The 23,685-nt window shown below is 51.7% G+C and overlaps 1 protein-coding gene across 1 annotated transcript; it reads left to right on the top strand.

The window, feature by feature from the left end:
• Nucleotides 1-1,549: 1,549 nt before the first annotated feature.
• Nucleotides 1,550-22,301, top strand: FAM83D (family with sequence similarity 83 member D). The gene is made up of 4 exons (XM_027070085.2): nt 1,550-2,093; nt 13,278-13,445; nt 17,660-17,784; nt 20,869-22,301. The coding sequence occupies exons 1-4, from the start codon at nt 1,617-1,619 to the stop codon at nt 21,857-21,859; spliced, it is 1,761 nt and encodes a 586-aa protein (XP_026925886.1). The 5' UTR covers nt 1,550-1,616; the 3' UTR covers nt 21,860-22,301.
• Nucleotides 22,302-23,685: the final 1,384 nt, after the last annotated feature.

Genomic DNA, 23,685 nt, shown 5'->3' with positions numbered 1-23,685 from the left:
GTAAAATACTCTATACTACTTTACATTACTACAAGACGACAGCAGGGGAGACCCTGGTTATTCTCACTTTTTATTTCCAGCAATAGGGGCATTGACAAGCTATGTGGCTGCACAGCCCCAGACTGTGGTCCTTGTCTTTGTCATAAGCAGAAGTTTGTTGGTGTCTTGAAAGAGGGTAGAGAACCGTGCTCTCTTGGATCCTCCTGGGTCACATTTATGAAGAAGCACTTTACAGTTGTGTATTTACTTTCTCATTTACACAAAGAAAATGTGGCCTGAGAGCTGACTATTGGATTTAGTGCTGTGGAGCTCCTCATGACCTTGACAAGAGGTTTTGGTTGAGCAGGGGAGGCACAGCCCCTTCGACTAGTTCAAGAAAGAATGGGAGGAAGACTGGAGACAGCAAGTAGAGACAACTGATTTCAGGTTTTATGCTATAAAAATAAGCAGAGAAATGGAGAGGAAACTCTAGAGGAAGGTCAAGAGAAGGTTGATTTAAGATGAAAAATACTCCAATATCAGTATGCTGAGAGGAATGAAGCAGTAAAAGAAGGGAAACTGATGATCCGGGAAAGAGCATTGCTGTAGGGATATAGGTTAGTAGTAGAGGGGTTGGAAGCTAATGCCCCAATGGAAGGATTGGTGTTAGGCTCAGGGACAGTTCATTGGTAGTAACAGAAGGCCCAGTAAGTGGGCAGAGATGTAGACGGGTAGGTAGATGTGGTGGCAGCATGTGGAAGAAGTTCTCTCTGGTTGCTTCTATTTTCTCAGTGAAATACGAAGCAAACGCTAAGAGTAAGAACGAAAGGAAAAGGTAGGGTGACTGAGGGAAATGTAGGCTAGCAGTCAATCTTAAGGATCCACTTGAAACTGTGAATTTAAGGCACAGACAGCTTGGTTGCGTAGTCTTTTCCCCAGGACCGTAGGGCTGCCCAGGTGCGGGGGAAAGTAGGTGAAGAGTGGGGTTTAACCAGGGTTGGGATTTTGCCAGGACAATAACTTGATGGGCCGAGAAAAGGAAAAGCTACCTGAAGGTGTAATCAAAGCCAGTATTTTTTGAACGGATTTACGAATGATTTAAATGCAGGGGATTACGGAGACAGGACTGGTCGGTCAGTCACGCCCAAGCCCGGAGTGAGAGCCCGGGAGCAGCGCGGCCAGCAGGGGGCGCGCTAGGATGGAGGGGGCCGGACTCTCAGGCTTCAGTTCGGAATCCGCTACTTGCGCCGCGGCCGGGTCACTGGGGCTCGTTACTCCCTCTCTCTAGCTGACCCTTAAGAGCTCGGCTACCCGCAGGCCCGGAGCAGGAGCAACTCATCAGCGCAGCCGTGGAGCCGCCACGTTGAAACTCCACGGAGCGACCCCAGAGTTTGGACTCGGCCGCCGCCGGCAGCCAATGCGGAGGCGCGGGGCGGGGCCGGGCGGCGGAGCAGCCAATAGCACACCAGGGGGAGGGGCCGTGGTGGCGTTCGCAGCGCCTGGATTCCGCCGTTAGAGGTGGCAGCCAATGAGAGGGCCGGGACGCGGGCCGGTTAGATTCAAAGGTGCGTATAAAGCTGCCGGCACGCCCGCGCTCCGCCGACTCTGCAGCGGTCCTGTTCTGTCCGGACTTCGCAATGGCTCTGCGCACCGAGGGTCCGGACGAGCTGCTCGCCGCCTGCCTGTCGCCGTGCGGGCCGCCCAACCCGGCCGAGCTGTACAGCGAGGCGCGGCGCCTGGCGCTCGAGGAGCTGGTGGCGGGCGGCCCCTGTGCCTTCGAAGCCTTCCTGCGAAGAGAGCGCCTGGGCCGCTTCCTGAACCCGGACGAGGTGCGCGCCATCCTGCGGGCGGCCCAGAGGCCCGGTCAGGAGGGCGCGGCGGCGGGGGCCGAGGACTCCTTCGGCTCGTCGCACGACTGCTCGTCCGGCACCTACTTCCCCGAGCAGTCGGACCTGGAGCCGCCGCTGCTGGAGCTCGGCTGGCCCGCCTTCTACCAGGGCGCCTACCGCGGCGCCACGCGCGTCGAGGCGCACTTCCAGCCCCGCGGCGCGGGCGCCGGCGGCCCCTACGGCTGCAAGGACGCGCTGCGCCAGCAGCTCCGCTCCGCGCGGGAGGTGAGCGCCCCGGCTCGGGGCCCGGGGCGGACGGGAGGCCCTCGGAACAATGGAGCGCGGGGCCGGGTGGTCCCGGGGGCCCCCGACTCGCCCCTTCTGCGTGGCTTCGCTCGGATCACTGATCACTCGGCCGCTCGTTGTGTCAGGGACGTGGGGGGAAGCCGCAGTCCTCAAGGAGGAGCATTGTGGCCGAGGTCCAACTCCTGACATTCACATCCCCTGGGGGAGGGGACCAGAAATACTTCTAGTTCCACATTTTAGTTAAAACCAAACGAGAGTGCTAATTTTCCTGGCTGCCAGCCAACACTGGATCCCATCTCCTAAGAAGTAAGTGCGTTACCTAGGGGAAAATTCCAGAAAGATTGTACCCAGAGACAACTTTGGGGCTTAGGAGTCTGTTCATTGCTAGTCACCGCCGCGTGTCTTATCTTGTAGAAAGCCAATACATTCCAGTGGTAAACTGAGAATCCTGCCTCTTTCCGTCCTGCCATTGACCAGAGAAATTGCTCTCTCTCTCTCTTTTTAATGCTTATTTATTTGTGTGTGTGTGAGAGAGAGAGAGAAACAGCGACAGCGAGTGGGGGAGGGACAGAGAGAGAGGGAGACAACAGAATCCGAAGCAGGCTGCGCAGGCTCTGAGCTGCCGGCACAGAGCCTGATGGGGCTGGAACCCTCCAACCGGGAGATCATGGACCTGAGCGAAAGTCAGACACCCAACCTCCTGAGCACCCAGGGCGCCCCAGGAAATTGCTCTTTCTGTGAATGAGGCGGGCAGATACCGCTGCTTTGGGTCATCTCTCTTCCCAGTGGGTTTTGGTGCTGTTGTCTTGACTCTTAGAATGGGTGGGGTGGGAAATCTCGACTGCAGCAGGGTGCTGGGTACCCAGGGGTCTGCGAGAACGTAGCACCAGGTGAGTGGGGTCGGAGCCGTAGTTAGCTGCCTTAGTCTAGAGCCGTAGTTAGCTGCCACCTTGCTTGCTGACTGGCATAGTGCCCATCTTCCTAGCGGCCACCTGTGCCAGGAACATGGCAGGTGAAGCCCCAGGCCATGGTTAGACTCAGGAGGGCTGGTACCTGCGTGTGTCTGTGGCTTATGATATCTGCATCATTCTGGCGGAGACAGTCAAGCCCAGGAACAAGCCCGGATTCTCACCAGTGTTCTTGATGCTGCCTGTTCCTTTCCTGCTGGTGGGGTTGCAGTGGGTAGAGGGTAGTGTGGGCTAGGGCTTTGCTTTTGGGGGAGTAGGTGCAGTCTCCAGCTATGCTGGTATCAGCCGTGCAGTGCTTTGGGTGTGCTGACGGTCCTTTTGATGGAGCAGACGCTCGAGAAGAGTAAGAGGATGGAAAAAGGCCTGATGGTGGGGTGCATTTCCAGGCTTGCCTCCAGGAGGGAATTTGGGCACTTGCAACTTGAGAAAAGCAATGAATAGGTCTCCGTGAAAGAGAGGAGGAGAATTGCCCTCACCTCTTGCCCAGCTCGACTTCTTAGTGGTAGTGAAGGGATTCTGGAGCTAAGGCCAGAGGGAAAGCTGCCTGTCGACTCATGTGCTGGCCTTAGAAGGGGCTCGAGGCTGGCCCTCAGCAACCCTTTTGTCCTGGGGGCATTCTGTAATACTGGCATTCCAGGGTAGAATGTCCTGCCCTGTTCTGTGCCCCAGTCCAGCCACACACTCACATCTTTGAGATGCTGTATTTGGAACCTGGGCGATTTTAATGGTGAAAGGTGGTACATGACCTTTAGATCAGATTAATATTTTCAGTGTCTCTGCCGGATGCCAAATTGCTCGCTCATTTGGCACCTACCACGTATTGGATGCTGTGCCAGGGGCTAGGGGCCACAGGTGAAGGGCATGATGCTTGCCGGACACTTGAGAGTTGACAGTCTGCTGGTGGAATGGGTGGGGAGGTTGCTACAGATAGAGACATTGGAGGAAGAAAGAAAGCAAGCCTCAGGAGAGGTGGTGACCTTGGATCTGGGTCCAGGAGGATGCGTGGGACTTGCCAGGCCAGAGGGTAGAGACTGGCCCAGAAGTGTGAAAGGACCTGGCATGTTTGGAGGCAGCCAAGTTCCTCACAGCTTGAACAACGAGTAGGCAGGGTTAGTGGTAGAAGAGGAGGCTGAAGGGGAGGCTGGAGCCGTGCTTTGCCCGCTAAAGAGCACTGGGGAGCCATTGAAGGTTTTGAAGGAGGAGCATGATCAAATTGGCATTCCTGAGCAGTCATTCTGGTGGGAGCACAAGGGAGCCTGGGTTAGAGAGGGCCGAGGCTGGTGTGTGGGGTGCCTGTAAGGAGGATGCCATAGGGATCTAGCGACCAGGAGAGGGTGTGTGCTAAGGCAGTGCTGGGGAGTTGGGCAGGGGAAGTTTTAATGACAGGACTCGGTCATTCGTTGGCCTGGGAGGGAACAGGAGAGTGAGCAAGGCCAAGGAGAACACGGGAGAGGCAGGGTTGGGGAGGACAGAGGTTTTTTTTTTAGCTTGGTGGGCAGTGAAGCTACCAAATTAGGAGGAAGAACAAGGCCGAGACTGGGGACCCGGAGACGGGTTGGATTTGAGACATGCTAACCTTGAGGCCTCATCCCCTTTACTTTAAAGAAGACGATAATGCTCTGCGAAGCAGGTAGTCCCGAGGTAGGTGCAGTTATACCCACTCTGCAGGTGATGGAGCTGAGGCACGGAGAAGTTAAGTTGCCCCGAGGTCACATAGCTGGGGAAAGACAGAGCCAGGACTCCCAACTGAAGTATGGCGGCCCTCAGCCCCCGACAGCCCCAGCGCTCCGCCTCGTGCCGTGCAAGGATAAGGCGCTGTCTCCGTCCTCAGGTGGACAGGGCCTTATGGGGGTGATATCATAGGGAGCTCACCGGGTGGCCCCACCAGAGCTGCGGCTCGGGGTAGAGTTGCGCCTTGTGTGCACAGGAGTGGCTGCGTCACTCCGGCTGCGTCCTTTGAAGTTCAGTCCCTGTGACAGCAAGGACGCTGACGATGCCGGTCCCGGGCTGTCTCAGGATGAGATGAAAAGCTGTTACGCATCTGTGTCCTGATGGTATGCTTGAGCCCCTGCAGTGGGTCAATTTCTGTGCTGCACCCTTTACCTGGAGTCTCCCATTGAACCCTCCCACTGTTAGGAGGAGGCCACAGGTAAGAAGAGACCAGGCCCAGAGAGGTTAAGTAACTTGCCCAAGATCACAGAGGTAGCCCGTCTGCCTAGCTCCCAAGCCCATGCTCGCAATCTCTGCTCCCCGTGGATTCCCTGGCATGAGAGAGGATTGGCACCTTGGCAGTTTTCAGCGACAGGCTGAAGGTTTTTAACAGTTTCTGAAGATTGGGACTTTTTATTTCCTCCTTGCATATCCTATAAACAGGAAAACGACTAGGACAGGACGAATACTTCCTGTCCGTTTCGGGAAGAAGACTGGAGTGGTCAGGATACAGGCCCAAGAAACCGGGGTCACCTGGGAAACGGAGGTGTCTAATCCTAGCTTTGCAGCCTGGACGGAGGGTTTTCGGACAGGTTTCATCCTCACCTGGGACCTGGGCCGCATGCAGGGTGTCTGGTGCGGTTGGCCGGGAGAGGAGAGGCGGGGCAGAGTGACAAAATGGTCTGAGCGATTCCGCCTGCCTTTCCAGCGAGTTCTTGCCCCAGAGTAGGTGTGACTGGGGCTGTGAGTCTGCCAGGCCCTCCGCTGGCTCAGTTTCTGAGCGCCTTTCAAAGCGTGGGCATCCTGCCTCGTGAGTGAGGGACGGCGTTGAAAACACACATGATGTATGTGCGGCCTGGCTTCTGAATGCAGGCTGACTGCTGACCTGGTCGAGCTCCACCAAAGCTGGAGGAAATACTGCTTTGGACCCGAGAGCCAAGATGTTGGCTTCCCAAGGGATTTAATTCTAGAATAATTTTGAACTGAACAGGATTTTTCCCTGACACACCTACTCTGGAGTCTTTCCCTACATTACTGAATTTGTCGAGGAGTCATGCGTGTGGCTGGGCCCCGCCTCCCCAGGGGTCAGGTGGGAGTAGAGACCTTCCCTGGACGTGCTGCGTGCCCTCACTGGTGATGGGTTTCTGTGCTGGCCCTTGGGGTATCTCTGGGTTTTGAATGGGAGTTCATGGGCAGAGCCCATTCTGGAGGTTCCACACTCCTCAGGCATCCTTCTTACCAGCTGCCCGTGTTCCAGAGAGACACCTGCGCTATGACGCGCCCTGGGGCATCCATTTGATAACCTGAGCATTGGGAGAAGCGTCACTGTGTTGATGAAGAGTCCTGCCAGGAGTGGCTGCTGAGAAATCTGGCCGAGGGCCCTGATGTGCATGTGGATGTATCAGAGAACTAAGGTGCTCCTGATCTTGTTTCACGCTCCTCTGGGTTTCAGTAGAATCTGTGCAGTGTGATCAAGTTCCTGCTCCGGATGCCCCAGTCAGCCCGGGGCGGGCTTTCTCAGCATCACTCTGCCGTGGATGTTTTGGACCAGATCACGCTCTGTCTTGGAGGGCTGTCCTGTGCCTTGGGTGCCCAGCAGCCTCCCCGGGCCCCATCCACCAGACGCCAGAAGCACCATCCCCGGCCAAGAGTCATGATGTTCAAAAAAGTCTCCCGAGGGGGGTTGGGGAGGATAGGGAGCTATCGCTTAAAGGTTATAGAGTTTCTGTTTGGGGTGATGAAAACCTCTTGGAAACAGATAGTGGTGATGATTGCACAATGCGGTGAACGTAATTCATGCCGCTGAAAATACACTTGAAAATGATGAAGATGGCAGGTTTATTATCTATTTTACCACAATTCAAAGAGATTGCCAGATGTCCCCTGGGGAAGAAAATTGTCCCTGGTTGAGAAGTGCTGGCCTAGAAAGCCTGTCTGATGCACAACTTTAGGCTGTGCCTCACCAGACAGGGTGGCTGCTTTTTATCTCTTCCTTTTGGTTTTATGAGTCAGGTGAAGGATTTTGGAATTGTTAGCCACTTCATTTCTTTCTTTTTACTTATTTTTTATTTTTTTTAAGTTTACTCATTTTGAGAGAGAGAGAGAGCATGAGCAGGGGAGGAGGAGGAGGAGGAGGAGGAAGAGAGAGAGAGGGAGAGAGAGATTCCCAAGCAGGCTCTGCACTGTCAGTGCACAGCCCAGTGTGGGGCTCAAACTCATGAACTGTGAGATCACGACCTGAGCGGAAATCAAGAGTCAGAAGCTTAACCCATTAGGCCGCCCAGGTGCCCCTATTTTTTATTTTATATTTTTTCAAGTAGGCTCCACGCCTAGTGTGGAGCCCAGTGTGGGGCTTGAACTCGTGACCCTGAGATCAAGACCTGAGTTGAGATCGAGTCAGACACTTAACTGAGTCGCCCAGGTGCCCCTCTTTTTTTTTTTTTTTAAATTACAGTAAAATACACTCCAAGTCGATTTGCCATTTTAACCATTAACTGGCCTTGAGCACATTCACATCCTGTATCCGTCTCCACCATCTGTCCGCAGAATGGTTTCGTGTTCCCTGACTGAAGCTCTGCCCCCAGGGAACAGCCACTCCCACTCCCTCCTGCTCTCGGTCCTGTAGCCACCTTCTCTGTCGGCCTGTTCCTTCCTTCACTGTTTCCAGCTGGCATCCATCAGGCAGCAGGGAAGCCACAGGATCATCCGGATTCCTTTACAGATACAGGATTATCCGGATTCCTTTACAGATAAAGGATCGGTTCGCTCGCCAAAAAAGTACTGGGTATGCAGGCTTTCTAAAGACACTGATGCAAACGATATAGCCTCTGGAGGGAAATTTGACCATATGGGGCAACACTTCAGTTGTATTTATGCATCAGCCTAGCATAAATATTTAGTTGTATTTACTTCAGTTGTATTTATGCATCAGCCTAGCAACTCCACGTGTGTGTGTCTGTCCCAAAGATAACACTGGCAAAAACACACATAGATGCGTGTAGCAGGCTGTTTGCGGCACTATTTACAATAGCGAGAGGCTGGGGGAGCTGAGATGTCCTTCAGTAGAACGGATGCGTCCCCAGAGTGAAGTCCCCTGCGGCTCTGAGAAAGCAGTGACTAAGTGTCTAGGGCCACACCGACCAGTGAAGTCACCGTTAGCCACCAGTGGCAATTTCAATTTATATGCATTCAAATGAAATGTGAAAAACTCAGTTCCTCTGCCTCACGAGCTATATTTCAGGTGTTCAGTCTCCACTGGTGGCTAGCGGCTGCTGTGTGGATGGCACAGACCTAGCACGTTTCCTTCCTCTCAGAAGCTTGCATTGATGAGCACTGCTCTAGAACAGCGTGCATCACATTCTGCCTTGTAATCTACAGGGGGATGTGAACACACACACACACACACACGTACATAATACACATTCTTGTTTATAGCAAACAAGTATGTACATACATGGGCCTAAGGCAGACTTCTTTATATTCAAGAAAATGGAAGAGGAACCAAAAATGGATTGAAATGATTGTAATGCAGAAGGAGGAAGGGAAAGGAGAAAAAGGGAAGGGACAAGGACGGAAGCTAGGTGTCTCTGAAAGCACCGTTTTGTAAATCGGACGTCGGAGCCAGGTAAATGTTTTACGTAATTATCAATAACTCAAGAATGATAGCCCCCTAAGTCCCCCAAGCCCCTCTGGATGCTTTTCTTTTTCTTTCTGAAAGCCCAGCGGGCATGCGTACTTCACGCTGGAACACGACAGCAGCCACGTGGCTGCCACCGTGGCCCGCGAGCAGTTGGCACACCTTCCCGCCTCCCGGGAGAGCTGCTGTGCCAGGCTGCAGACGGAGGCCACGCCAGCACCTTAGTCCGGCACTTAAATGGTTAATCGTACACTGACAGCCCATGAAACCGAGAGACCAACTCGCACAGGCAAGGTTAGGGTCGACTCTGGACATTTGCTTTGTTTCTAAATCCGGAAGATAATGCCAAGTTAACTTAAAAATTTTTTAAGACATTTCAAGGAGATCATTTCTGTTCTATTTAAAACCTGTAATGAATGGGGAGAAAAGAGGTCTCTTGTTTTTGAGCGAGACCATCTCCAGAAGAGTAGGTGGGAGAGCACGGGGGACCTGGAGGAAATGGGTTTCAGAGCCATGTGGTCCGCGCGAAGAATCCAGTTGCCGGGCTGGCGTTGGCCCCCCCCCACCCCCCCAGGCAGGTTGACGCATCATTGAATGTGCGCAGACCTCTGGCAGAATTCCAAGCGTGTTGCACACGTGTCTTTGCTTTGTGGCTGTGGGTGGGAAGGGAGGGAGACCGTGGCGGACTTGGGGCTAAGACACACAGGCTGCCGTGTGAGGGCTTCCTGTGTGCCAGGAGCCGTCAGGTGCCCTCTGGACTGAACCCACTGCAGCCGCTACCGGATCGGCAGTAGTATTTGCAGGCGACAGGAGGCAGCGACACTTAGGTACCGCGCCAGCGGGCATGGGGTGCTCGAAAGCGGAGGAGCTGGCTTCCGCGTCAGGTCCACCTCTATGGCCTGTGCTCCCAAGGTTTCCCGATTTAGTCCGTTCTGGGTTATTCGGCGGGACTGCCTGCAGAGAGAAGGTGCCCACGTGCTACGGCACTCCACACTTCCTGAACGTTCGTTCTGTGAGCTGTTTCGTGTTGTTAGTAATCATCCTCCGACGGGCTCCATCCCATGTCCTTTGCGAAATATTCCACTGGTCCCTGCAGGATGTATTCCAAGCTCTGTCCCTTGAACACTGAACCTCAGGCTTGTTTGGAATAATATTTAACCCTCTTCTAATAGGTGGCTCTAGAGTCACTCAGGCCGGGGTTGAGACACCAGCTCCTGCATTCGTTTAAGAATATCCCTACGAACGAGTCACCTAGCCCCTCCAAGCTTTATTTTCCTCATCCGTAAATCAGAGATAACAATTACTGGTGTTTTGAAATCTCTAGATCTCTCTTTAGAGCTTTTGTGCAAGAAAGCAAATGGAAAAGCTCCCAGGTCATGTAAAAAATGAACGTGAGTAGAGTCTCTGCTTGGCCCCAATACACAATAGCGCAGTGGTTGCTACTGTGTAACTGTGTGTGTTATTCGGTCCCTTGGTTTAAATCATCAAGGAGTAGTTGCAGTGACTGTGGCGGTGGTGGGGGGCACCTGTGAGGATGGTGTGGGGCTTGACACAGTCACGGCTGCTCTAGATGTGGCTGGAGGTGTGCAGGAACTATGGGGTACCGGGCGGCAGACCAGCCAGCCGGGCTTCTGGCGGCTAGATGTTTCCTCCTGTAATGACTGATTTGCACAGAGTTGCAGATGGGGGTTGACCTGGAATAGACTCTCAAAAGTCACCTCTTGCAGAGCTTTCTAGCCCTAAGAGATCGGGCAGGCTCTTTGCAGCACAGGCTGGGGTAGGCAGTGCCCACAGTGGCCGTGTGGGGGCTTGATGGGCACAGGATGCCCGCTTTCCAGATGCGTCTCTCCTTTGTCCATCCCGCATGATGTCTCAGGGAGTGACAGCAGGGACCGGTTCCAAGTCTGGGCATCCTTGCAGGGCCCAGAGACCTGTAGCAGGAGCCCCAGCACCTGGGAGATGGGTCCGGCCTTGGAAAGCAGACACTTGGCTGGCCAGCGAATGAGTCCAGGCCATTGCTGAGCTCAGTGAGGAGACTGTCCCTTGAGAGATTTGAGAAGCCCCAGGTCTCGTTGAGTCTGCAGGACTTGGTTGCACGGGGCTGGAGTAGGGAGAGTACAGGAAAGTGGGGTGGGGTCTTGAAGGAGGGAAGGTCTTCGTGCTCATTGCTTTCCTGCGCAGGGCTGTGCCTCCGTCGCAAACCTTTCAAGAGTCCCGCTCTAGTAAGAGAGGGAGGGGATGTTGGGTACAGGGGGAAGTTAGGGAGGGAAGCACTTGCACCCACCTTCTTAACACCTCATGTTCAGATCCAGTTATTTTCAGCACCCACAGGAAAGGCTGGGGCTTTAACACCAAATAATGAAACCAATAACAAATTAGAGACTTACTCACCACCTAACAAAGGTGGCGTTTGTATTGTTTGGTTCAGTGGTGAATCAAAGCCCAGTTTGGCAGGCCCTGCTCCTGGGTCCCTGCCTCCAGCAACCCTCCAGCCCTCTCTAAGCCAGCCAGCTGGGCAGGGTTTTCTGTCCCTCCCACGGGGAGTCTGGGTGCACGTCCATGTGCCGCCTCTGTCCCCCATTGGCCTGGGTTTCTTGAGGACAGGGACGGACCCTGGATGTGTCTTCCTCCAGCTTTCTCTCGTGAGCGCTGCGCTCATTCCTACACGAGTGTGTTCAAAACCTCTGTGGAGGTGTCACCGCCTGGTTTTACCGCCTGGCTCACCCGTCTGTCTCTCAGTCCTGTCCCGCTGCTCCCCATCACGCACACTCTCCGTTCCGGCCACACTGGCCCCTGCCCCATCATTCCCTGCCTCTTCTGCCTCCACGTGGCTTCAAGACCCTCCCCTTCACTTCTCCCCTGTCAAGACTGCGCCCTTCTTCGTGACTCAGCTCAAAGGCCCTCCCCGCCAGGAATCCTTCTCTGCCCTTGTAAACATTTGAGTGCCTAGAGCGTGTCTACCGCAGCTTGACCGTCTCCTCCCTACCTCCAAGTTCCCGTGATGTGATCGCCTCGTCCGGTGTGTATCATTCGGCCCCCCTGCATGCGTGTCTTCCTTTTGCGGACAAGTCTGGTGTCTGTCACATTCTGTAGAGCCGTCTTTTCTGCCTGGCCCAGGCTTCGGCCCGCCATAGACTCTGAAGAGGTGCCAGCCGCAAAATGGAACGCCCGTTTCATGCCCGAGCTAAGCCCTTTCTGTCTTTGTCCCCTGCGATCCTGACAGCAGCCCCTTACATAGATGCTGTTACTGTCCATCTCTTCCAGAGAAGAAAACTGAGGCTCCGCAGCATGCCTCGGGTCACACGGTGGTGAGCTGCAGAGCTGACATCTGTGACCAGGCCTCTCTGCCTTTTGCCCACGATGCTGTGTGACCTGGGGGTGGATACAACTCCCAATAAGATTCATAAAAGCACGTGGGAGGCCGTGAACTTCTCAAGGTGCCACCAGTTCAGAAAAATCACGTGTCCGGGGGGTTGAGGCAAACCCTTTCCCGGGAGGAATAGCTCGACAGCTGGGGCTTCGTCAACACTGGGGAGGGGCGGGGATAAGTAGCCAGAGAGAAATGGATCTTCCCAGACTCCTCATAGCAGTGACTTCCCGGGAGCTGGCCTTTCAAGGTCCCTCGCCCTGGTAGGCGAGATTTGGGGTGTTGGAGACAGAGCACGGGATCTCCTGTTTGTCTCCGTTTGCTTCTTGAACACCCACGTCCTTGAGGGGTCATGACTGTCGGGTACTGTCTTGAGTCCTCTAGGGTCACAGAGATGAGTCTATCCCATTCCAGGGCCTCCGTCCCCATAGAGGAAGTGAGACCCATAAATAAATTACCTTAACGTTCGAAAAGGAGTTAATGTGGTCCTAAGAGACACTAGTTTTCACTTTTGAAGTGAGGAGGAGGGAGACCCCCTTCCGGCCCAGACTGCTGCAAACCGTGGCCCAGGGAGCCGTGGCCTTAGCTCGGGGCCCCAGCTCTGGCTTGGTGTGCAGAGACTTGTACTGAGCCTGCACATTCTGACACCCCATAGCCTTGGAGGGATTTTGCTGAGGGCCCCACTCTTAAACTTGCAAAGGGTGTCATGAGAGGCTTGGCGGCTGGAGCGATGCCTCCCTGTGGTGAGCTGTCTGGACTGGCGAAGGGAACCCGCGAACAGACACTTGAGGGATTTTTGTACCTTGTGCTTCATGTAACGTAGTCATTCAGTTCTGACCACATGCCTATTTTGCAGACGCAGGACCAGACCTTGGGAACAACTGTAATTTGCTTAGGGCCACATGGCTGAGGCATCTTGGAACTGTAGTCTGATGCCGAGTGTGGAAGATTGAGCAGCAGGCATGAATGGAGTGCTGCCGGGGAGGAAAAAGGACTGGTCCGAGGAAGCGTGGAGGACAGTGGCTAGGAGGCGATCGGGAGGGTCAGCTGGACCAAATCCAGATGTGGCCTGAGTGTCTTTGGAGAAGGAGGTGTCTGCGGCTGGGGGCAAACCGATAGTGCAGAAGGAGAAGGGAGGAAGGATCCCGTAGGGTTGGGATCCTTTCCTGGCTCAGAGATGGGCTCCAGAGTCTGGACGGTGCACCATAAACTGGTGTTCCCGCGAGCCGACAGCTTGCTCTTCCCTCTGCCTCACGCCATAGGTGATTGCGGTGGTGATGGATGTTTTCACGGACATCGACATCTTCAGGGACCTACAGGAAATATGTCGGAAACAGGGAGTCGCTGTCTACATCCTCCTGGACCAGGCTCTGCTCTCGCAGTTTTTGGATATGTGCATGGACCTGAAAGTGCATCCTGAAAAGGAGAAGGTTTGTGTTACGTGTTTCCAGTTTCTCCTTAATCAGCAGTAAGACTGAGCATCTGTAACCTACATGATCTACATGATGGTGCGGGGTGGGGCGGGGGTTGGATCCCCATGACACGAGAGGCAGCGGAGGCTGTGGCCAAAGCCATTTGTCTGAAATCTCACAGAAAAGAAACCACAGAGCCAGGTTTCAAACCTTGGCCTCCCCTGAACAGCCGGGAGCTCGGCTGTTGGCCGCACGGGGCTGCCTTGGAGGCGCTGCTTTTGACAGTAGCGCCGGCCCGGCCACCGCTGACGGAGCCCCTGCTCCGTCCTTGGCACTGTCCTGGGCTCGTGCCAAGTGTTAGGCAACTCCGTCCTCACCGCAGCCCTGCCGGGTAAGTACCTGTTTCAGCGCAGACGTGGTGGCACAGAGAGCCCGGGGTCTGCTGCTGGAAAGGAGCGGGGGTGTGCCTCCCTCGTGGTGGGCCTGCCTCCAGCCCCGTGTTCCTGATCACCGTCACATGCTGCCTCTCCGTTCTCGCTGCTGTAAAATTAGGCTTTTCATGTCCTTTGCTCTGAGCATGACAGTAATGCAAACTGAAGTCTTTAAATGTACGGTTACATAACTCAGCCAGCTTGTTCTCTGTAGCAGAAAGAGGCAAGCAGCATCGTCGTATTTGTTATTCATCTTTTTCAATTAAGCAGCTTAATGTGAGCTGGGAGCTTTGGGACTTAATTCATCCACTTGGCTCATCACCTATGTGAGCACCTTCTCTGAGCCACTTAACTGTTCCAGGCGCTGGAAATAAAGCAGTCAGCAAACCGAACAACGCATTGGGCTTCGGTACTATAGGCTGCTTGCAGAGTGGACATCAGCGCACTGCCCCCCCCCCCCCCGCCCCCCGTTGTCAAGTAATTTGGTTTACAAAATTCGGCTATTCGACTTCCCCCACAGAGTTCTTGGTGGTCGTTTTCCCGAATGGGGAAACCGAGGATCAGGTTGTTGCTAACTTATCACGGCCGCTACAAAGCCAATTCCTGGCGGAGGTAGAATCGGAGCTTGGAGCCAGGATGAAATGAGCCAGCCGTGTGACCCGCACTCGGTTAAAGTACGAGGTCAGGGGGACCCAAGGCAAATGCGTGTCAGCGTGGAAAAGCACGCAGACATTCAGCCTGGGACTGCTTTTACACAGAGCCAGGGGAAGCGATGGAAGATGTGCTGTTTGACTCTGAGGCTCTCTCTGCAACGACGGCTGTGTGCCAGCAGCAGGCGAATCACAGAGTGGCTCTGGCCTCAGCTCTGATCGTGAGATTGGCTTAGAGACGATCCAGTTATCCAATCCAGCATTATTTACCGACTCGCTTGCACAGTGTTGACTGTTGCCTCCAGGAGGAGTCGAAAGGAAGTCTGTACCTTTGGCCTCAGCAGTTCTTGTAGTGTCTTTTTTTTTTTAAGATTTTAGTTTTTTTTAAGTAATCTCTGCACCCAACACGGGGCTCGAACTCATAACCCTGAGACGAAGAGTCGCATGCTGTACTGACCGAGCCAGCCAGGCGCCCCAATTTTTGTAGCGCCTTGACTTCTTCCTAGAGCAGCACCGTCTTCCCTGGCGGCTTCTCTCACCAGGACATGTCTGTTGGTGAGTCTGTACCCTCCCCCAGTGGGGGCTGACATCTGCCATGCCCTCGCTCTGTGGCTGGTTCTGGATGCTGGGTGTCCTGTCTGTAGGCACTTGGTCACGTGTTTGTGCGTAGGCCCTCAAAAGCGCTTTGACTGCAGTCACAGAGGCCTGTACGACATTTAGGTAAGCACCGACGGAAAAGATGCAGAAAACTACACCTAAATGTGCCCACAGTGACATTTTTGAATGCTTGCTATTATATGTGGATCCTTTGAAACCTGGGTCAGGAATCGGTATCTCCTCCAGGAACCCCCTGCCCCACCTTGCTCCGGGTGCACCTCTATGGAAGGTCCTAGTTTCTTTGTTTGTTTCTTTAATTTTATTTTGAAATAATGGGATTTTCAAAGGAATTAGCGATATAATATAAGGAGTTCCTGAATACTCTTTGCCCAAATTATCTAAATGTTAACGTCTTATAAACCTCTGTGCAAATTTCAAAATTGAGAAATAAATTTGATATAATACCATAATTTACAGACCTTCTAAGTCTCACTGATCATTCCACGAATGCCCTTTTCCTTATTCACGATCCAAAACAGGACCGAATCTTGCATTGAGTTGTCCTATCTCCTTAGCGTCTTCTCATTTGGAGCTGCTCCTCTGTCTTTGTCTTTTAGGGTCTTGGTGCTTTGGAAGAACATTAGCCAGTTTTCTGTAGGATTTGGGTTTGTCTGCTGCTTCCTCGTGGCTAAATTCAGATTGTGTTTTGGTAAGACCACGGAAGTGATGCTACATCATGCCATGGTGTTTTTGTTTTATCTTATGTTTTTATTTTAAAGGAACAGTAGGTTCAGGGCGCCTGGGTGGCTCAGTCTGTTGAGTGTCCGACTTCGGCTCAGGTCATGATCTCACAGTTTGTGAGTTCGAGCCTTGCGTCGGGCTCTGCTGACAGCTCAGAGCCTGGATCCTGCTTTGGATTCTGTGTCTCCTTCTCTCTCTCCCCTCCCCGCTCATGCTCCGTCTCTCTCTTTTTTTTTTTTTTTTTTTTTTTAAATAAAAAGGGAACAACAGATTCACAGAAGTTGCAAAGGTCATACATAGAGGTTTCCATGTGTCCCTCACCCGGTTTTCCCAATGGTTACATCCTATGTGACTTCTAGTACAAAATCACAGCCTGGAATCTGGGGCTGGCACAACATGTGTTGACAGTTCTATGCCATTTTTATCACATGTGTATACCTATGGAACCCCCCCTGCCATCAGGATCCAGAACTGTCCCACCACTGTCGGGATACAGGACTATTCTATCACCACAGTCATCTCCTTGCTCCCATTATGGTCCCATCTGCGCTCCTCTCTGTGCCCTCCTCCTCGTTTTTAACCCTTGGAGACCAGTAATTTATTCCCCATCTCTGTAATTTTGTCATCTAGAGAACGTTCTATAAATGGAATCATATAGTATATGACCTATTGAGATTGGCTTTTTTCATTCTGCATAAGGCGCTTGAGATCCATCCAAATTATTGTATCACTTGTTAGTTCTTTTCTGCTGCTAAGGAGTGTCATGTGGTGTGGTTGTGCCACAGTTGAACAGTTCACCCGCTGAAGGACTTTAGGATAGTTTCCAGTTTCTTACTATGATGAATAAAGTTGCTGTATTTGTGCACAGGTTTTTGTGTGGATGTAGGTTTTCACTTCTCTGGATGATGTCATACCTTGCTTTTTGAATCACGCATTACTTTTCTCTCCCTTAGTCCCTAAAGGTAAGGAACATGCCTGATCCCCCTATTGTCTCAAGGCTCAGCACACGGTAGGGACTTTCTTTGCTTATGGAATGAATGAGAGAATTAAACAAAAATCTTAAGCATTTAATTTGAATTGTGTAAGGTTTCTAAAGGCATAAAGCTGACACCGTCCTGATTTGCTCCAAATAATGCAGATCGTCGTAGTGTTTTACATACCATCGGATATACATTTATGCGGGTCATTTTACAAGGATGATTACGCACTGTGGGGCCCCAGCGTATTACCGGAGTACCTTTTTGGTAAATTCGTAGGAGATGTGACATTGTTGGTGAAGCCACATGTGATGTGTGCCAGCCTCAGAGGTCCCGTGTTAGAGAAGGCTCGTCCTGTTCCCCATACTGAGGATGGCATGGGGGTAAGTGAGGGTGGGCTGTTAGTCATTACTGATGCAGTCAAATAAGAAAGTAGGAGAAATATCAGCTTAGCTTCCTTAAGCCTTCGTTAACATGCTATTTATTATTAGTGTGTTTTCTTTGCTGATTTTATCCCCCACATTCTGTTTCAATGTCATTTCTTGGATTCTGTCGTGTCAAAGAACGAGTGGCTCTTCTTTGAGAGCACATGTACCCGTGAACCAAGAGTCTCACAAGTCCGTGTGAGAACAGGGCACACGAGAAGACGGACCAAATGAAGTGACATTCGTCGAGTCCCGAGAACCACTGGCTAGTGTGCGTGTGTGCCGTTACCAAAGGGGACGGGGGACCACTCCTTTGCCACCTAGTGCGTCTTTTCGGGAACTGTAGACCAAGCCCTCTGTCGTTTGCTCACTGGCCTGTGTGTTTCTTTTTCCCCCGTTCCCCGCCGACAGCTGATGACCGTCCGGACTATTACCGGAAACACTTACTATGCGAGGTCGGGGACTAAGATAGTTGGGCAGGTTCACGAGAAGTTCACACTGATTGATGGCATTCGCGTGGCTACAGGCTCCTATAGGTAAGTCTCTAGCCTGCCCGTGCTTGTGACTCTGAACTTTGCAGTGGGTGCATGCTGGATAAAGGAAAAGCTGCTTTTCCTCTCAACGTGAGCCTCCGTGGCCAGGCGTTCTGGTAGGTGTGCATCTGTGCGTGTGAGGACGTCAGTCCGAGCGGCCTTTTGCAGGAGGTGGTTGGGGTGCGGGTCACCTCCCCTGCCCTGGGGGGCCATGAAACTGAGGCGTGGATGTTGAAACTTGCCTCGAGCCCCTGCCAGGCCTGCGGTGGCCAAACTGGGGTTACCGGTGACAGGAGCAGTCTCAATTCCTGTTCCTTGGTCCCCCCCCGCCCCTTGTCCCTGTTCACTTGCAGGTAAGGGTCATCACAGGTCTCAGCGTCAGTGTGGAGGGCAGAGCCGAAGCTGTTACCTTATGCTTAAATCCTTCACCTTCCGTCAAGCCTTATAACTTAGTGCTTTAGTCTAGAAAGTACTGATCCAGGTTTCTGGCCCCACCTTTGAAGTCTTAACTTGGCAGTGGTATCTTACGGTAGAGTGTCGTCGAATAGAGGGTGCAGATGATTGGATCATTGATTTTCACGAATCTCCAGAAGTTAAGATGCACCGTGTTTACTTACGTGGCTCCAATGGCAGTGTGTCTGTGCATTTGATCGTCTGACGGTGTGTGTGAGGCATGTCTTGAGTTTAAAAAAGAAAAACTCATTTTTGGAGAAACGCGCATTCCCGAGTGATGATTGTGTCAGCCCTGGCAGATGTGCAAAAGGTTGTGGAAGCTGAGGGGGTCAGATCAAGAAACTCTTGGTGCCTTTCTTTTCAGACAGTACCATCATTGCTCAGAACAAAATTCACACTTCCTCGAGACTTCCTTTCATAAGACGTTTATAAATAACAGGAGGAGACTAGATTTTCACCCGAAGCAAGCTTTATCTGCGTATACAAACTTAGTCCCAAATGGTTTTTGGCCATCCTGAAATATCAAATATAAAAATTACCCTCTGCAAATGAGATATGCTACCATTGAGGATGATGATGATAGGTTTTTTTTTAAGTCTATTTATTTTGAGTGAGTGAGAGACAGAGAGAGAGAGAGAGAGAGAGAGAGAGAGAGAGAGATTGAGTGGGGGGAGGGGCAGAGAGAGAGGGAGACAGAATCCCAAGCAGGCTCCGCATTGTCCACATGGAGTTTGATGCAGGGCTCGAACTCACAAACCATGAGATCGTGACTTGAGATGAACCCAAGAGCTGGTTAACCATCTGAGTCACCCAGATGCCCCGAGGATTATAGCTTCTATTCGTTGACGGTATTTTATACTCCTGGTGTTGGATAGGTGTCTTGTTTGCATGATCTCATTGAAGGTTTTCAGAATCTTTCTTCTGGGGCTTTGAAGGCAGTTCTCAAGGTAGAGACAGATCTGACACTATGTTTCATGATCTCTCATTTAAAACATCCTATTCCTTTAAAAAAATTTTTTAATGTTTATTATTTATTTTTGAGAGAGAGGGAGACGGAGTGCAAGCGGGGGAGGGGTAGAGAGAGGGAGTTACAGAATACGAAGCAGGCTCCAGTCTCTGAGCTGTCAGCACAGAGCCTGACACGGGGTTCGAACCCACAGACGGGGAGATCACGACCTGAGCTGAAGTCGGGCTAAAGTCGGATGCTTAACCCACTGAGCCACCCAGGTGCCCATAAAACATCCTATTCCTGATACAAACTTCTTTATCAGTGGGGCGATCGGGAGTGCAGAAAGCTAGCTCAAACTACTTTATGCAAAATAGAATTTATTGAGTTCCATAACTTGGGAGTGTAGAAAGGTGCAGTTGGTTTTCAGTTCATCTTGACCTGGAGGGCATACATTGATCAGAATATTGTCCCCTGGTCCTGCTTTTTTTCTAGTTGATCTTTATTCTCAGTCACACTCTCCCTTTGAAGGCAAGGTCCAGGCTTACTTACATAACCTTTAGTATCTCTCCCAAAGAGAGAGACTTTCTTTCTGCCTGCACTGGCATCAGTCCTTGAAGAATTACTTGGTCCTAGCTAGGTCACGTGCCCATCCTGGGTAGGTCCCTGACCCAAGTGGGTGGGATACTCTGGTCAGCGTGGGTCATATGTCCACCCCATTGTGATTGCAGGAAGTGCCTAAGAAGGCTGGGGTGGATGGGGTTCTATTACTAGAGGAAGAAGGATGCCTGACAGGCAGGGCACATGGCCACTAATCTGCCCTGAATGTGCTACTGTCCCCATTGAAAATGGCAGCACTGGCAGCACCTGGGTAGCTCGGTTAAGTGTCTGACTTTGGCTCAGGTCACGATCTCACTGTTTGTGAGTTTGAGCCTCGCGTCAGGCTCGCTGCTGTCAGCACAGAACCCACTTCGAATCCTCTGCCTCCTTCTCTCTCTGCCCCTCCCCCGTTTGCTCTTTCTCTCTCAAAGATAAATAAACATTAAAAAAAAAAGAAAAAGAAAAAGAAGGGGCACCTGGGTGGCTCATTTGGTTGAGCTTTCAACTTCAGCTCAGGTCATGATCTCACGGTTCATGAGTTCAAGCCCCACATTGGGCTCCGTGCTGGCAGTGCGGATCCTGCTTCGCATTCTGTCTCTGTCCTTCCCCTGCTTGCACTTTCTCTCTCAAAATAAATAAATGAAAATCTTAAAAAAGAAAGGAAGAAAATGGCAGCATGGGAGCAGGTAGTAACGAGCACTGCACTAACAGTCCTTACGTCCTGGGGTCTAGTCTGCAGTCTAGACCAGCTTCCCGCTGGGACATCACTAGCTAGTTTCATCACTTCTAAAATCAGGGTGCTTGCCTAAATCTTTTTGAAGCCCTTTCTAGTTTGTAGAAACGCTGAGGCTGTGGATGTCTAAGTCTCAGTGTGTTGGTTAAACAGTTGGCCTTTTTCTTTCTGTTACCGCATACATACGTTATGTAGGGGGTTGGGGTGTTGAATTTACACTGAATGGTGGGTATGCTGTCACCAGAGTTGTGACTCCTGGAGCAGGATATCTAGGCTTTATTGTTCATTTTGACAGTGAGTAAACTAGGAGTGCTCATGCTTACCAGCTTCTGTTTGTTTGTTTTTAATCCTTAAGTTTTACGTGGACAGATGGCAAATTAAATAGCAGTAACTTGGTCATTCTGTCTGGCCAAGTGGTTGAACACTTTGATCTGGAGTTCCGAATCCTGTATGCACAGTCGAAGCCCATCAGCTCCAAGCTGCTGTCTGACTTCCAGATCAGCGGCAAGTTTGACCATCTAGTGGACAGTAAACCCCTGTCTAAGGAGCTCACGTTGGGCGGCCTGCTGCGCCTGCGGCTGTCCCGGCTCTCGAGCACCCCCAAGAAGGCTGAGCTGGGGTGTGAGGCCCCCGCTGAGGGCAGGGCAGAGGCCAGGCACCAGAACTGCGAGTCCTCCACCGTCGGCGATGAGGACGATGTCATCAGCTGCCAGGACAGACCACAGGGCGGGAGGAGGACGACCGATGCGGCCACCCAGACGGAGCCAGGAGAGGAGGTTCCAGCAGTGAGCACGAGCGACGCGGGGACACAAGCCAGCGTCACCACGGCATGTGCCGGGACCCAGACCGCGGTCACCACCAGGGTCGCGAGCTCCCAAGCTGCGGTTCGGTCCACGTCGGCCACCACCCAGACTGACGTGGACGAGAATGTTCTCTTTTCTCAGGGCACCCAGCCTAAAGAAGGGTCACCAGTGTCCAGGATGTCTGTGTCCAGATCTCCCAGTTTGAGGTCTTCCTCCTCTCTGTCTTCGCAGGGCTCTGTGGCGAGCTCCCTGGGCTCCCAGACGTCCAGCAGAGCCCCTGACTTTGTCCCCGCTGGACACGCCAAGTACTGGGGCGCCCCCCACTTGGATCTGTGCTTGCGAGACTCCTTCAGGAACTTGAATCAAGAGCGCCAGTTTCACTTTGCTGGTATCAGGTCCCGGCTCAACCACATGCTGGCCATGCTCTCCAGGAGAACATTCCTTGCTGAGAACTACCTCGGTTTTCATTCCGGAAACGTTGCCAGAGCATCAGTGAATCTCCTGGCTGTGAGAGACACCGCGCTGTATCCCTCCTACCAGTGACTGCTCGGCGTTCAGCGCCTCCTGGTTCCATCAGGCGCGCGGTGCTGATCCACCGAGCACCCTGCTTTACAGTTTGTTCACCTGATCTTTGGTCCCCCGCTCGTCTCTAAATTCTATAAACTGCACATTATTTTATGTGCTTTTATCCTGTTCTTGTCATGTATAAACCAGGTGTTGGTTTTATGGTCGAAACACTATGGGTACAATTTCTTTGCACGACTTTAATATTGATATCTCTTAAAGAGAGTGTTTAGGGGTTCTCAGGTTCATTCAGGTAAGAGATAAAATGGGTGCTGTGTTTTTTTAGATTTGTGTGCTCTTCTGTTTTAGAGATTTGAACACTAGGTCTTATCAAAATCCTGTTTAGAAAAAACTTTCTTATTGTCTGTCTCTTCTTCAGGGTATCTGTGTTCTTAGGATTAAATAAATACAACCAACTTGTGTTTGGTGATGGCTTGAGTGTTATTTTTCCCCGCTGACACTTTTCTTTTTAACCCTAGGAGTGTGTCACAAGTAAATGCACATAACAGCAATTTCTGAAGAATTTTTTAATAGTGTTGGGGTGGGGAAGAAGTAGATGGCCCAGATTGTTAAGAGAAAATACCCACTTAAAAGTTAGAAGACCTAAAATAAGTTTCAGGGTCATGCCTTCCTTAGGGATGGGAATGTTGGCGTTACTAGCCGTATAGTTTGAATGAGGGAACTTGCCAGGACCTGCAGGTCTTTTCATGTGCTCTGCTTGTCTTTTCTTGGAAGAAAAAGCTTGAGCCCTTTAGACAAGGACCTTGGTTCTTTGCTTCTCTGCCAAAGGCGGCCTTAGTGTGCATTCCCGGATTCATCCCTGATAATAACTCTAGTGGCCCCATGGGCCCCATTTCATCAGATGGGTGTACTGACATTGATTTAGCAATCTAATATCCTGGAGTAGGGGCAGAAGAGGACACTGACAATTATCCCAGATTCCTAGTTCGGTGGCAGGCGATGCAACTGGTTTCTACACCCTGCTAATCAGGATTGGTATTGGCTGTGGAATCCTGTTTTTGTCCAGTCTCATTTGTGTGGACAGACCAGAGGAAGAGAATTCAGAGGTGGCTTCCTCCTTCTGATTTGGTCAAAGCAGCAGAGATCTGTAATAAGGGAGGGCGTTGTCTGCCACGTCAGCACGTTGCCGATGCAGCCGCTCATGAGCGGCGTGCCTGCAGGTTTTCATGCATGCACCAGGCCTCCCTTATGCTCACCAGGTTATTTGCTGGATTCGTGCCTTAATCTGGGCCGTGAAGCCAGCCAGACAACCGGTTCCCGTCTGATTGTAAACAACTCAGGCCCAAGCCTCACACAGACATAGTGCTGGTTGAAACCATTTGCAGATTGAGAGAATTTCCTATATGCTGTCTCTGACCCTCGCAACCAAGTCGCGGCTGGACAGCTGTTATTCCCAATAAACAGGCAAAGAAACTGAAGCTCAGGTAAAGTGGCGTATTCTAGGTCACAAGGCTGATAAAGGCAATGAACACAGGTTTTCAGATTCTGAGTCTGGTACTTGGTTGTACCACTGTCTGTCTGCAGGGAGCGTAGAGGCATTACAGGGTGTACCTTGGGAAATGCAGTTAATACCCTGATGAATTCAGAGTTAAAATTTAACCTGAGTAACAAATGTAGGCACATTCGAAATTTCAACTCAGTGTGTTCTAAGGAACTGCTGATAGGTGTTCATAAAAAAGGCTGTGCACCGGGATAATTGATGATAACTGAGTTTGGGAATTGATGGATCAAATAAATTTACATGGGATGACTCAAGAGTTTTGAGAGAGGTGATGATCCCAGTG

Source organism: Acinonyx jubatus, chromosome A3 (genome assembly GCF_027475565.1).
Source record: "Acinonyx jubatus isolate Ajub_Pintada_27869175 chromosome A3, VMU_Ajub_asm_v1.0, whole genome shotgun sequence".
Taxonomy (NCBI): Eukaryota; Metazoa; Chordata; class Mammalia; order Carnivora; family Felidae; genus Acinonyx; species Acinonyx jubatus.
The sequence above is the reverse complement of the archived record's forward strand: the minus strand, read 5'-3'. Positions and strand labels throughout refer to the sequence as shown.

Excerpts from the sequence above, each read along its gene's own strand:
- FAM83D (XM_027070085.2), top strand. The coding sequence starts at position 1,617 with ATGGCTCTGCGCACCGAGGGTCCGGACGAGCTGCTCGCCGCCTGCCTG. Across the intron at positions 2,094-13,277 it reads AGCTCCGCTCCGCGCGGGAG|GTGATTGCGGTGGTGATGGA; the intron begins GTGAGCGCCCCG and ends CTCACGCCATAG. Across the intron at positions 13,446-17,659 it reads TGCATCCTGAAAAGGAGAAG|CTGATGACCGTCCGGACTAT; the intron begins GTTTGTGTTACG and ends CCCCGCCGACAG.